Source organism: Melanostigma gelatinosum (genome assembly GCF_949748355.1).
Source record: "Melanostigma gelatinosum genome assembly, chromosome: 15".
Taxonomy (NCBI): Eukaryota; Metazoa; Chordata; class Actinopteri; order Perciformes; family Zoarcidae; genus Melanostigma; species Melanostigma gelatinosum.
In genome coordinates, this window is record NC_136648.1 from 15,447,812 (window position 1) to 15,463,782 (window position 15,971).

A 15,971-nucleotide genomic window follows, 5' to 3' on the forward strand; every position below is an offset into this window, starting at 1 on the left:
CATTTTCATTGGCTTGGCTCAGAGCCATCACAGGCAAAGTCAGAGGATGCACACACATGTACACAAACACAAAGATACAGGGAGACAGGCAAGGAGAGAGAGCAGGAGTGAAGACAATTTCAGCCTGAAAACAACAGCTTCTATCTTGGTTCGGCCTCTTTCAGTGCACTCTGACAAAGTATTGAACAGTGAACAGAGTGCAAGCTGGATAGCTGTTATACAACACCAAAGGTGCAACTTGTAGTTCAACACGTCGGTGTGTTGCCTGCTAAGCTTAGAAAAGTGCAAAAGTGAATTCTCTTGTTGTTTCTGTTAATTCAGACTGCAGCGTCGGTGTATACATCTGCAGATTTACAGACAGGTTTCAACTGGGGTGTAGCCTTCCGTGGAGAGAGAAGTACTGACTTGCTGTGCGGCATTGCTCTCAAAACAAAGGCTCATTAAAGAAATACCAAAGAAATACCACAGAAAAACAACAAAAAGACGTGTCAGTCAGTGAAGCACCAGCCTGCAACCTCCAGATGTGAACTTCAAAACATTTAAGGGGTTTCATTACCTCTTTCCTCCCCGTTAAAGGGTTTTTTTGGGGAGTTTTTCCTGTTCCGATGTGAGGGTTCCGGGACAAGAGGATGTCACATGTGTACATATTGTAAAGCCCTCTGAGGCAAATTTGTAATTTGTGATTTTGGGCTGTACAAAAATAAATTGAATTGAATTGAATTAATGACTCATGCGTTGTGCTTTGAAGGATGATTACTTTTAGCGGTGTTAAAAAGCAAGAATTTCTGGAATGCCCAAAGATAAAGGCAAACCGGGGCTATTTACATCAGCGGATTTGATGTGTAAATAAACTACAAAGGAAAGAGGGACGGTGCAGTGAATTGCGCTTGTCCTGGAAAATGTAACATGCTGTATCTTGGGTCTGAGTCTGAACTCCTCCATCATGTTTTCAAAAGGGAAAGCCATTACTGTGATTCAGGGAAGGAAGGCCGAGAAAGAGAGCACGTATGTATGACTTTCACTAAACCAGCTGGCCCCACGCTTCAAGCCTTAAAGTGGCTATCCAAGGCGGAGCGACCAGAAATCTTAGCGGCCAGGTCGGCTATGCCGTGGATTAAGACTCTGAAGTTTAAATTGTGCAAGATGATGATCTTTTATCGTGAAATGATTTACATGTAATGCTTCTACTACTAATACTATAATAATAACATGGCAAATTTGAAATTTGCCATTTGAAATGGATAACAAAAGATAGTCGTCATCCTCATCAATGCCACCGCCCCATCATCACGAGACGCAGCCGAAGCAGCCACTTACCAGCCTGGTTGGTGGTGATGTCTATGGAGACATGCTGGGCAGGGTACGGGCTCTTATTGCTCACTCCATTGACAGCTTGTATTTCAAAGCTATAGAGAGTGTGAGCCCACAGGTTGCTGATGAACACCCTGGTGTCAGTCAGACCCAGCTGTCGAGGGACGAAGTCCACATTGTCGTCGCAGTGGGAGCAGGAGCGCCGGTCAGCCCGGCACTTCTTGCACACTATGTTGTAGACAACGTCATCGCGGCCACCCGTCTCCCTGGGAGAGTGCCACTCCAGGATCACCGACGTTTCGTTCACAATGGAGATCACGTTCCTCGGGCTGGATGGGACACCTGAAGGCACACGGAGAACATTTGTAACACAAATGTTATTTTGGCTCGGATCATTTACTTTTAAAGCTGGATCCAGTTCATATTAGACAAATCGTAAGGTAAGCTGTCATGATGCTTTCAGCAAAAAATAACGCATTGCTTGTAAATCTGCCCGCTGTTAAGTCAATTTAGTCAATTTACAACCCTGTAATAAAGTGTTGTTGTGAAGAGCAACTTGTCGTTTTCTCCTTTTTTTCGCCATCTTCCACAATTGGAATGCTAATTTATTCCATTCACGCCCAGCGAGATCATACGGCGAAAAGTTTGTGTCTATCAAACATTGGTTATTTCGCTAAATGCAGTGTTGCGTGGAGTATTCTTATCCAAGTGGCTCTGGAGATTCACGCTCCCATTCACTCCCTCATAGCCCACAGCTGGAGCAGAAACCTCAAAGACGATATTCAGAAAGAAATCAGGAAATAATAAAATAATTGTTTTGCCTGAGTGGTGGCTTAATATTAGGTTGTAGACAAGTGGCTTGTTCAGCCTCCCGCATTCGGAGCACAATTCCTCAGAGTTAAAATCTGCTCTAACGGCAGTGTATCATTTTGCTCAGAAGCAGCTCTTTCTTGTCAGACACCAGACACTGCCGATAAGGCAGAAGCTCACCAAAGCCCTGAGTCAGTGCTGCTTGGGTTAAAGTGTGGCTGCCCTACAGAGCTGATCTGGTTCCAATTCATCCTCCATAAAGCCCGACCTTAATCATTAAAAGAGGAGTTTAACTGACCCACTTCTAAAACCATACTGTGAAAATAAAAATCCGCTCAATTCTAGAAACCCTTTGAAGAATTACTCAGCTATCTAACACACTCTACTTCCTTTCCTCTTCTCTTTTTACCCATGAGAAACATATGACAAGCACGCATGTAGACTTTTAAGCATATTATGACACAGCACTTGAGTCTCCCATTGCCGTGGGCTTAGGGCAGATAGTTACTTCAGTCAACACAGACACAATTAATCATTGTTGCAGCGAAGCCATGTGGGATAGCCCTGGGGAGCTGGGACAAAGCGGCAGAAAACACAAGGGTGAGGGAAAGGCACTGCTACTGCTGCGACCTCGGCTTGGCGCCTCAACAACAGAGAGGTCAGTGACAGGAAGGGCGTGACCCTCCAGAGTGTGATTATTATGGTCTGGCTAAGAGGACAGCTAGTGCTCCAGATACACTATATATGGTCATAATGTCTTTGGATGCTACCAGATGTGTTGTATGCGGAGGGAAAATACAACGAAAAAGGGTGTGTGCTGGTAGGGACGGGCCATATGAGGGAGATGGCACCGCTTTTCCCCTTGGGGACGGCACTATAGTACTACATATGTCACTCACACCGCGTGCATCCTCTGTGTCATCCATCACATGCGCATGCCCTAAGACTTGCATCGCTGGGAAAGGCGACGCACATCTTTCCATGTGGAAAATGCATGTGACGCAAACGTATCTATTTCTGTGTATTCATGCCTGCCCCGTCTGTAACAATGTATTCTTACAACGGTGATAGAAAAAGAAAAGAAACCTGGTTTAGGTGCGAACAAGTCCGTCACACCCTTTCGTCCCAATTTGCAACCGAGCTCCACACATGCAGGGATGGCACAAGAAATCAGACGTGACGGCCACTTAACCAATGATCTGCAGACTATCACTGCAGCCCTTGGCTGTTTCAATTTGCCATAGGATTTAATTTGTTGCGAACGTTACTTACAGTCTCTCAGCTTGCGGTCATTTAGCTGTGCCTGTCAGATTTGGTTGGCCTTACATACATGTTGCTTTCACTGAAGTGATCGGAGCAAAACATCGTCTCCAAGCAGCTCCAATGCGCTTTGCGACATGTGCTGTATCACAACAGAGTCAGGGCTCTATTTCAACGGTGCAATCACAACAACCAGTGCGAGATGTCAGGTAATTTGGACAACGAGCACATATCAATTTATTCGGTTCAGTACGGGCAATTCGTTTTATACCTTTTTAATTAACAGCTCTGGCAATCGCAGGGGCAAGATGATACTAGCTACCGCAATTAGTGTGCTTCCTGGACAATATCGTTGTCCAGGAAGCAGAGAACAGCAAGGCACAACTGTAGCAAAGCAAAAAGGGAGACAGATGATTTCAGCTTTTTTTAGCTGAATTTGTGGAGATGGAAAAAAAAAAAAAGTCTCATCACCTTGTTTTCATCGTGCACATTTAAGACAATAAAATACAAAACGACAAGTTTGTCGGCAACTATGAAAATATTTCATTGATTTGCTGGCTGCTTTTGGTTCGACTTGTTTTCCTGATTCATAAAGTCGTACTCGCATAGATTTGCTGGTGTTGACATGCAACAACAATGCCATTGCTGCAAAACTGTGCGTCAACAAATAGTCTGTTCCAGCTGTTTACATTGTTGCACAAACTGACATCAATAATTCCATTTACATGACCATCTAGAGAGAGTTTGGGATTTTTCTAACAACATAACACCTTTTTTGAGTCACCCTCGTAAATTTGACAGAAATATAACTGATAATACTTATTATCATTAACGCCAGAGTTGTAATAAATGATACTATGCCAGTCCTCATGTCTGACATGCACATACATGAAGTACTCAAAAGGACTGTCCGAGTTGTGGCCACTGCTACAGGTGGACTCACAGACTGATATGTATGCCCAGCTGACCTGTTGGGGAGCAGGCATTAATGTGCCACCTGGGCTCTGAAAGACCACAGCCCAGTTTTCTCCATGAACCTGCTAAGACACAGTGTTTCAGTGCCCAGTGAACATTGTTTCCTCATCTGCCCTTTCGAATGGTCTGAGACCGGAGCTTCTCTTCTTTCAAACGGTTTGTTTTCATGATGTAAAACTGTCCTTGCGGGACCAACAGAAGGCCCCTGTGTGGAGATACGGATCACAGCCGGAGGAGCCAGCAGAAAGAAAGAAGGGTTGTGTGGGTTGATGAGACAAAGAAATAAAACATGTCACAAGGACTAATACTGTCTGGCTGAGAGACTGAGGGAGTCACAGATAGATAGACTTTTGTGTTGGTGTGTATGGGAGCAAGCAGTGCAGTTTGGGGGATGTGGGTGCTTCCACAATGACTCATCTGAGGAGACACAATATGAATACGCTGAATATTTAGTTTTAACTGAATAAAGGATAATCTCCACACCTGCATTTCTATTTACACTAACCCCAAAAGTTAAATTAACTTGGCTCTGCATGTGACACACAGAGAGAGGGAGACGAGTGTCTTTTTCCAACTTGTGTGCATGCATGTGCACACTACACTGGAGCATTATGTCTTCCTAGCCAGTAGAGGGATTAGAGTAGGAGAGACAATTACCTTGACTGAGCTCCGTTTGCTATTTACTGAGAGAGGAAACTGGTAAGCTGGCTGCTGTGGGAAGCACCGTCAACTGACTGCAGAACTGACAGCACAGTTCACGAGGAGAAAAAAAAACGAAGATAAAAGAGCAGAATATTTATGCACCTTGACGGCGCCCTCCTCTTTCTCTTTGACAAAACAGAAGGGGAGAGAAGATGCAGTAAATAGGAGAGCACAGAAGAAGAAAAGTCCAAATGGACTGCTGAGGGGAATGGAAAAGCAAATACCCCCCCCCCCCCCCGCCTTTCAGTCAGGAACTTTGATGGGTTTTGTTTGTTTTCGCGAGGGGCAGACAGTGTTTGACTCAAGGAGGTTTTCAGGGGACGGGCCACAGACAGACAGTACTGAATTTGATCCGCAAGATTTAGAGCCGATGTGGTACGGATCCAGAATGTAGAAACCCACCAGAGCCATCCTGTTTTCCATGGCTGTGTTGATTCAATTTCATTTTTTGTTTTGTTTTTATAAATAACATTGTATTGTGCGTCACTGGGACTTATCCTGAGTTACTGTGGGCTGTGTGTAGAATTTCCCCAGACAGCTATTTGAATCCATCATTTCTTCTACATTTAGACTTAACCTTCAAATGAACAGATTCAAATCTCAGTTTGTCACTGTGTTGAAGGATTTTTGTCTTCTATCTATCGTTGTCATTCGTCCTTCCCTCCCATCATTCCCTTTCCCTCTGCACTATTCCTCACACCAGCGTGCCCCATTACTGCGGCCCTTCTCCCCCATGACCCAATCAACACTGGTTTCACCGCCCGACTCCCCTCAGTTACCACTCAGCTTGTCATTCTCTTTCTCTGACTCACACATAGAGAAACCCAGCATGGGGGAGCTGGCCGAACCCCCCCCCCCCCCTCAACACACAGAGCCTGAGGAAGGAAACGGTGCAAAGCAAGCCACTGTCCCAAATCCCGGGATACTGGATAGCCAAACTGAGAGGAGTGGGCTTCCCACAGCGAGATAGAACGCTTGGTGTGGTGTTCAGGCATGGCTGGAGTCAGCGCAAGACAGAGGGCTGGGGGGGGCATCCCAGGCTTGGCATTTGGAGGGGGGGGGGGGGGTTACGTGAAGCTCCTGCTGACAGAGCCAGGCGTCGGACAATCCATCAGCAAGCTAATCAGACTGATCTGGAGCACACAAGGACCCGCGCCTCTGATGGCGGCAAGAAGCGCTAAAGCTTCGGCGTCTGCTGCTGCAGATTGGCCTGATTTATGCTACTCAAGCAGTGCTCTTATCAGGAGCAGCAGTATTAAAGAGATTCTTACGAGGATGATCTCACTGCACCCAGAGCGCCGAGCTCAGCAGCTACTGTATGATTCAACCTTCAGAGAAGGCTTTGAATGTGCTGTTGCAAAACTAATTCCGTCAACACCAATTGAGGAGGAAGCGAGGTTGGTTTCAGATTTTAACGTTTATTCGTAGTCCACTGTGTAACTGTGATTGGAAGATTGGGCAATCTTTCCTTTTTTAAACCTATTAACATGATGTGTATTCAAAAAACAGCCTGATGTTAAGATATTGAGAGGAGTGAAGTTGTACTGATCATGAGAGGAAAAGTGTGAAGTAGAGGGGAAAAAAAGAACAGAGCAGACAGAGGATGAGATAAGAAAGAATTGCCTTGATTGAAAGATGAGAAAAAAAGGTAACGCAGCCTGCATTCGGAAAGTGAACACAGACCGGAGGGATCTGTTCAAGAAGCTCCGATGGGGAATGGTTGTGGAGATTGCTTAGGGAAAATTCAAGGCCTCAAGGTAGAGGCAGATGCTATAGTTGATGGAGCGCTCACTAATTCACCAGAGAGGTGTGTAGTATACCATGGGAGGGTGGAGAAAACTCAAGGTGAAAGTGGGGTGTCATCCGTTGAGAACATCCAAAGCCTAAAGGTGTGGATGGCGACACTTGGGAAGCGTTCAAACAGTCAGACAGACAGCCATGGCAAGCCATGTTCCACTGCAGCTTTAAGGCACTTAGTCATTGTTGTAAAAAGGAAACACGGCAAAAAGAGGCGCATTCAATACACGTTTTAGCTGTGAAGGCTACAGCTGCTGAACGATTACGAAAGGAGTGTGGTCCTGAGCCCATTCCTGGGGCCAATTAGCCAGGTCTATGTGAATAAATCAGGACTAAATGAATACATAACCACACCAAGAACGCTTCCAGGTCTGTTGTTGTGAGGTGAATAAACCATTAAGACACTCCCCAGTGGCAGCAAAGAAAGAGAGGTAAACAAACTTTTTGTGGGGGTCTAACAGTGCTCTTCTTCTGTGTAACTGTGTGTCAGCAGGGAACGACAGGAAAGCTTAGCATATTGCTTTTACGTCATATTAAGATAAATGTGATGCTGTGAGAGGCCTTATTGGATCTCCAGCGGGTAGCGGCAGGACAGTGTCGAAGCTTCGCAGCATCTGCCTGAGTAATTAGGACTTTAGGGGATGATAGCAGACAGAAAGAAAGAACAACAGCAAGAAAAGGAGACAGAGAGAGTAAGATAACCGAGAGGAAACAGAGAGGAAGCTCAATGGCACAGTGATGGAGACATCAACAATGGAAACCCTCAAATTATTATTGTGAGCAGTCTGAGAAGACTAGGGCTCTAGATACATGCTCATTTAAATGCTACTACATGTGCTGGTTTTATGACAGTGAGAAAGAGACATAGACAAAAAGTCTATTCAATATTGATGCATATAAATGGATGGTAAGATGGATACATGGATGCCTATTACAGGTGCTTGTCTGACAAGAATGTAAGTGTGCGACGGTAATGTCATGTTCGATAAACTCACTGGTGCAGGGTTCATCCGGCTGATCAGCGTCGCCGCGGTAGTAACCGTTGCGGCACACACAGATGGTCGCGGCCTCAGCTGTGGAGCGGCTGTTAGGAGGGCACTGCAGACACAGACCTGGACCCTGGGTTGACTTGAAGGTACCCGGGGGGCATGCTGTGGGAACAGACAAACAAAGTTAGAAAATAGATCTAAAAAGGTAAATAAATAGTCCACGAGACGAGTACGCACGAGCCAGGCATCTGGGTCTGGTACATCAAACACTTTAAAGTACCAGATGCAACATTTCAATTTGTATTGTGATCATTTCACACAACTGTTTCATCAGATTGATGGTGGCATGAAAATGATTGGCAAGTTTGTTTTGTTTTGAATTCCATTTTGAATATACTGACGATATTTGGGAGGCAGAGAACATATGCGTGCCAGTGGTCAGCTGGCAATCAGCTGTAGCTCAATAGTATTTTCTTGTTCAAATTGTTAAGACTAACACATGAGGCAAAGTCGTAAATTAGTGGTTAGCTTAAAGTGTTCGAGCCCTGAATTCTAAAGGCTGTGGTGGCGGACAGAGATTATTGTGGTTGATATCACTGGGCCAGTCTAGGCAATAACCTAATCCATTTACCCTCACATCCCAAAAGATTACAAAGCTGAAGGGTTTCTGCACCGTGTGGAAGGATTTACTGACGATAATAACCATGATAAATGTCTAATATTTTAGCAGGCTTACTGGTGGGGGACGAAGCTGAGGTGCTGCTGCACTCCGGAGGGGAGCGGTTATAAATTGAATGGGACAAGCATCTTACAGTTTCTCCAGCTGCGTCGATTTGCCTGAGTAAAAGAAAGTAAAGGCTTGACTGCCACTGAGAAATAGAATGTAAGAGCTACTTCATAGTCGTGTGAAGACACAAATGCAAGATATATTATTGGAACAAAATAATGAGCCATTGGTTACGTGTTTCAGATGTTCAAAGCACAAGAAATCGCTGAAAGCAGAACTGAATTTGCTTTTCACAAACAGTTCTATTGTATCCGATTAAGAGTCTGTTTCAAGAGTCATGAAGAGCATGGTAGAGGGAGAGTTAATTAGAACAATGACCATGGAGTTGGTCCCATAACCATTCTCTGCCGGATCAAACGGTGGAGAATGTGGAACAGTACAGGCTTTTAAGATTTAATTTAAACATTTTATGTTTCATTGAAAAAATGGGGCTGGGTTCGGAAACCGGAGTCTCCTTTTATTACGTAGTACAATGGGTCTTCCATCCATACCATTCAGCCGGCCATCTCTGATGGGCTGTTAGTGAAGGATTGACAAAGACAAAGCAAGAAAGATAACTGGTAAAGGAGAAAGAGGAGGCATCATGCACACGCACTCACACACACACACACACACACACACACACACACACACACACACACAACTCAAGCTGCTGCCCACAACAGAGGCTGCTCTCCCATCTCCTTTGGTGGCAGCCTAACAGACACACCAGAGGCGAACTGACTGACTTCATGTCTAGTCACATAACACTGTCCACACACAGCCAGACCAACTCACATCCACACACACATACAGGACCGCACCACAACAACCACAAGCACCTTTTAAAACAGGAGGAGGAGCTGTAAGGCATTTCACAGCTGCAGTACACGAGGATATCCCCCTGTGGAAAACATATAGCTGTGCTGCGGCTGTAAGGAGGAATATAAGGTTGTACAGGGTTTACGAGAGAGTATGAAGGTAATAGTAAGCAACTATTTTAGTGCGGGGGAGAGGATGTTTGTGACCTCTCGTGATGTGAAATACACAGATTTCACGTGCGAGAAGATCGAGCTCCATCGAATACAAGAACATTGAGACTCTTAAAACTCTCACTGGCCATATGGGGAAGCACAAACCAGCCGCAGAGCCATTTTATAAAGCAATAACTTCCGAAGATATCAGAGATTACAAGGCGATAAAACACAGTTCAAAAATTAATTTGCCGCAGGAGAGTGGGAGAGAACGTACGCGTCATCATCTTCGCCATATAAAATTCATACATCGGGGTGAGCGAAGAACCACGCGCATGCACATGGCCATCTCTCTCACACACACACACACACACACACACACACACCTACACACACACACACACACACACACACACACACACACACACACACACACAAGCTTCAAATCTATTGCCCTGACTCGTATGCAAAGGGATCACAATAACTTGTTCAGTGTGTGTTTAATGGGGTGTGAGCAGAATATGTGCATTCGGGTTCTGCCCTCGGGTTGTGTGTTTACACACAGACAGTAGCTGGCCTGGACACTCATAAATAGGCAAAAAGCGAAGAGCAAAGCAGGGAGGGCTTTGCTGAATCAGCCGACTGAGATAGCAGTGCTGCAAAAATGCCTTAAGGCAAACTTGTGAGCAGAAAAATGCAAACACACACACACACGCACACACACTCTCTCTTACAGTATCTTGTGCACGCATTCACTCAAACACACGTCCTAAAAAACACCCCCGTATCGGCATCAACGCTATCCTCACCTCCAGAACACATTTACGGAACTGATTTGCACAGCAACTCGTGTAACCACCGCTGACCCCATTAAATGAAATGGTGCACCCACATTTTCCGCCACTTGACGAGCATATGTTCTACAGAACCCGAGATAAATTAATGCCTCTCCTCGGACAACTGAAGATGCTGCAAGATCAGCATTACAGGAGGCGAGATAAGGGACAGCCAGGCTGAAACAAACAGGCAGCGGTACACACACACACACACACACGTATAAAAACACCCAGCACAGGATGAATGTCCGTCTAGATTATAACTCGTACCTTGGAGCTGAAGCTCTTTCCCTAATTGACACACAATATGTGCGTGAATCCTGAGCATTAATGAGCATTAAACTCATTAATTAGCTGCTCACTGATCTGCCTCGCAGCGCAAGAGGGAGGAAGAAACAAAAATGGGCAAAGACGTGGAGAGAGAATAAGAAAGTGATGTGAACAATATTAGCAAACCCTCAGCGGTATCGTTCTGAGGGCGGGCAGCGTTGGGCTGAGTAGCTTTATGCTTCATCGACTTTGGAACTGAGCCCAAAGTCTTTTCTCCTGATTTGTGAATATTTAGATTGGAGGAGGCCAGAAGTTCCTGTCCTGGAGGAAAAAAAGCACACAGACCCATCACTCATCAAATGTGTTGGTTTTCGGGGACGGGAGGCGATAGAACATCAGATCGACAAGCAATTAGTCTCCCCAGTGGGAGGATAACCCACAACTGAACTGGCTGCATGCAAAACACAAAACATTCCTTCCTTTCAAGTAGTCTCTAAAGGATTCTCTCTGTATTCTTCTCTCCTCCTCTCCTTCTCGGCCCTCACAGCTTTTGTTTTTTGTCTGTCCCACTGGTACTGAATTGCTCTCACTCTTCTCCCACCTTTCCTCCCCTTGTTGCTTTCTTGTCTTGATTGACAGGTGTGAATCAGGTTGGTGGTCTTCCTCTCTTTCTCCGTCTCGAGGTCGGGAGAGCGAGTTGACGGAGGTATGGCAGCTACGGATCGCTGTTCGCTACTCATCAAAGTCTAACTGCGATGAACTTCTGTCACAGCAGGCCTGACCGGGAGAGATGAGCCGATGATCTCTTCACTGTCATTTTCCCAGCAGGCACTATTCCTCTTTACATTTCTGATAATGGCAACAACCTCAATCTGAAAGCAGTTCATAAACAAGCCAGTGGACGAACGTTGTATCCCAAACATTTTCAAATTCCAAGTTAATACGGAGAAAACTCAGATCGTCCTTCAGCACAACAGAGGTATTGATTGGCCTGGTCAAGTGCTACATGAGAAGATTAGCAACATGAGGAGAGGCTTGAACAATGGCTGATATGCATTGTCGGGGGTTAGACTACGCAATGTATTTGCTGAGCGTATAGTACACACTGCAGGCAATACATCATACGTGGAAGCACGCTTACTGTGCCAGACAAGGTGCTTGCGTTTAGAATGTGCAGTTGTAGAATGTATATAGCCCATCAGAATCCAAGTTCATTGGAGACATGGGATTTATGGAGGCAGTGGAATAAGACTTATATTAGCTTGTCATGCAAGCATCACCAGGTGTGTGTGAGATAAAATGGAAATGAACAGTTCGGAGTTGCAGGAAACCCTACGCAAAGGCTTATGACCAAGGCGGGTTTGGAAATGGCTTTCCGACTCAAACCCAATCAAAGTTACAGTACACTAAGTCCTGCCCTGACTTTTGCTTTGGCATCCCTCTGAAGTATGTGTGAGGTTTTAAACCACCAGAAAGGGCTTGGCAGGAAGTTGTGTGGAATGCAATCAAACGTTTGCAGCAGGTGATGTGAAAAGGTAAATCTGAGATTTAAAGCAAAGAGTTGCATTCTGTAAAATGAGATGTTTATCACTTAAGAAAAACGATGTAGCACACCAATATTGACAAAGTAAAGCTTGTCGAAGTCATGACTCATGTTAAGACATCTAGTTTTTTGCCTGAACATTTTTCCGCCAAGATGTAAACACAGTCTTTTTAAATTAAAAAAACGTACGTTTCAGCTTTGAAATGTAACTCTGCTTGTCTGAGGTTTTAAAACATTGCGCGGAGAGGGTGCTTGACCCAAAAGAAAGCCACAAGTCGTGGGTTAGCGTCAGTGACCCTTACGTACAACTCTTAAGCCCCCAATACACCCTTAACCCTGGCCCTCATCCATCACATGGGATGGATCACAGGCGTTGGACTCACAAACACTCATACAGACAGACCCCAGTTGATCCCTATTTCACTATTTCGTTGCTCAATCACTCAGAAAAAGAGCTCTCTCCCACTCAAACCACAGGCTGCATACATTCCAAGGGCACCCCTGTATGGATTTGCGTATCTGACAAATTAGACAATATCAACCGAGTGGTGGAATTAACACGTTTGTCTGACAGAGGGGACACAAAACGTGGCAAGACAGCCAACATCTTAAAACAAAAAGGCAATCAGTGCTGCAGCCTATTCGTATTCCGTCTCGCTCGTCTGTCATTGTTCATTTTCCAGCCAGAATTCACGTAATGAGTTGCTTTTCCAACCCAGGTGTTCCATTTCTCCACAAGGTCATTTAAAAGCATAATACAACGTTGAGACAGAGGCATGGCTCGAAACAAAGGCATGTCAGAGAAAATGCCCGCAGGATATTAAAAGTCGGGGTATAATGCCTTCTAGGGTTATGATTTATTCATTCGTATGAACGGATTCAAGAAACATTTTGCATATTTCTCATAAACTGCCAAGAGAGACTCACAAAAAAACATCTCAGTCCAAGATCTGATCTGATCGGAGGCTAAAATGTATGTAACTTCTCCCAAGTGCGGTCATCAGGGTTCACCGTGGTGACATCACTTGGCAAGTCTGGTCAGTGTATGTCTCCACTACCGCCTGTCATCGCCTTCTAATCTCACAGAAAGAGAGAATGTGAAAGAGGGCCAGAGAGGTTTTCTCAGGGATAAAGGGATGGTCGAAAGAGTGTAGTCGACGGCTTTTGTTAAGAGCTGCGGTGCTGAAGAGTTCCTCCCACAGAACACTCCCCCCTGATCATTAATCATCTGTCCATTCTGGTCCTGTCGGAGCCTCTCTTTTCAGCTAAAACACGCACCTACACCCACAACCGCCCACGTACACACAAAACTCACCCCCACACATAAATCCACACACATACGACTCTTCTTAACTTTCTGCTAACCTCACCAAACACCGATCATCTTTGACATGCTTGTCCTCTCAACTAGCTAATACAGCAATATATGACGCTGCAGAAACCCCAGTGAACGATACTTAAACCCCCCCGAGAGAGCTGAGACATCCCCCAATTAGGCTACCCTTTGAAACTCCACATCCTGTTACATTGCTGTGTAGTCTTGTTTCAGAAGAGAGAGGCATTAACGAACACATAAGGAGGAGAAAAAAGGGAAAATAATAGGAAACAAATCACTTTCTCTGTTTTGACACCCATTAATGCCCTTATATTGGATATACAACCCCAGTTCAGCACCGTACTCCCCCATGTTTGTAGAATGAAAACCGTGTCTGACTGGATTCGATAGAGGGCAGTGCAGCAGTAAAATAACTATGAGACAGTGTCCAGATAAAGACAATAAATAGGCCTGTGTGTGTTTTCTCCAAAATGATCTGTTTGCTTCACGTAAGGAACTGAAATCCAACCGTCTGAATGCTGATGAACAGAGCAGGTGCCTGCTAGACAATGAATGTCGGAAGTGACATTCTGTTTAAATTAAAGTGTGTGTGTGTGTGTGTGTGTGTGTATGAGCCTTAACAAACCAGCGCACAATTTAGCAGACAGCCCACGCCCCTGGGCAGGCTGTTACCATGGTAACCTCACAGCCAGTATTTTTTTGGCCCACACTTTCCCTTTGAACAGCCGCCAATGACAGACCAGCCGACTGGGAAATCTGGTTTACTGAAAGCGCATGCACGAGTCGAGCGTCTGCATCGTGCATGCACGTGCATGTCTGTGTATGCGTGCACAACGTGAGCTCGATACAGAACGAGAGAGCTGTATCATCTCTTCGCTCCGCAAAGACTCGTCATATCCGAGCGTTGCGTTGGCAGTTAGCCACTCTGCATCGCGCGTGGCACATTGGCTCGGGGTCAATTTTTTTTATTTCCCAGGAAGATGCAGCTATGTGCCAAGGCACCGAGCACATCTTTCAGATAGAGGAGTGGTCAGAGAGGGGCAGGGGAAAGAGATAGAGACAACAAGGAGGCATTGGTATTCCAGGAGACTCCGCTGTGCCAATCCATCCTTGGCTGGCCAGGGAAGTAGAGAAAACCGCCCTCCGAAACATATCGCCGCTCAGCAGGCAGTAACGTGCGCTTGCATGACAATCTACACTGTAATCAGAAGCTGACAAGGGACTGACCAGGCTCATTGCCCACTGCCAACTAGCAGAGGAAAAAAAAGGCAAAGGGGTATGCCAGACAGAGATGAAGAGTTACTTGATGAGGGGTGAAATCAGTCAAGAGAAGTTATGTGAGCGTGGAACATTGTATTGCCGGTGTTTGATTGCAATATGATTGCAAATGCTGATTTGATCAGTCTGACTTCACTAAGCAAACTGTAATCCCAAAAGGCCCCCCCCCCCCTGCGTTACGTATTTAGGCACATTAATGTGACGGTGTGAGGATGTTCACGAACTGTATTGTCAAATTAATAATTTTGTCAACTCACAAAAATGGCTATTGAGCTATCTGGAGTTTATAGTCAAAAATGTGTTGTTGTCCCCTGTGTTGAGTAGTCTGTGGATCATGACTTGCTAAGAAGGATGATCAAAATGAGGTGATAAAATCAGCAGTTACAGGCCTCGTCAATTACCTTGCGATTCTGTCATACGGTGAATAAAGTATGTGTTGCAAGATAAATAGCTTTCTCTTTCTTACCACTCTAAGTTGTGAGAGACCATTAGCTTCCTCTGTCTCAGCACTTGTCTCTTAAAAAGGATCTAGCTCATTAACTTCATGGCTAGATCAATTACTCTATAGCAGTTAGCCAAAGATGCCCACTCTTGCTCTTTTTGCTTCTGTGCTGCTCAACACTGTCTAGTACGTCTATGGCCTTCAAACCCTTTTTTTTTACTGCCCATAGCTCTGTCACAAGCAGAGCTTAAGCTAATGAGGAAGTGTGGATTGTAAACAATGCATCATTATGTTGGAAAAGTGGTGAGGACAGAAAGAAAAGCCTTGCTCATCTAGATATGTACTTTACAATTAGAATTAGAAACACAAATACAGAAGTTGGACTTTTATCAGCCAATCGGGTCATTTTAACCCTTTACTTGTGTAGCTTTACCTAATGCATTATACATATACTCTGGTGCCATATCACATTCATTTTTAATAAGTGTTCAACTGAAAATGAAAGCGGGTGTGAACAAAGATTCAGGCGGCAGCTTCGAGCTACGTTTTAAAGCAATGGACGTACCTTATAGTGATACGATGTACCGCAAGATGCACAGCACATACAGCTTAGATCATCCACTACATCAGTCATTACAGAAACTCTCAAGGGGAAAGGATAGACTGTGCATTCAGGTAAGTG

At 45.0% G+C, this 15,971-nt stretch overlaps 1 protein-coding gene across 2 annotated transcripts in view; it reads right to left on the reverse strand.

Moving 5' to 3' along the window:
- Positions 1-15,971, reverse strand: part of ephb1 (EPH receptor B1) — a gene marked incomplete at its 5' end in the record, with an annotated part of 141,711 nt that overhangs the window by 44,957 nt on the left and 80,783 nt on the right. For both annotated transcript variants that reach the window (XM_079284599.1, XM_079284600.1), the window contains 2 exons: positions 1,318-1,653; positions 7,851-8,006. In XM_079284599.1, coding sequence (XP_079140725.1) covers positions 1,318-1,653; positions 7,851-8,006 — 492 coding nt within the window. The remainder of the gene's footprint in view (positions 1-1,317; positions 1,654-7,850; positions 8,007-15,971) is intronic.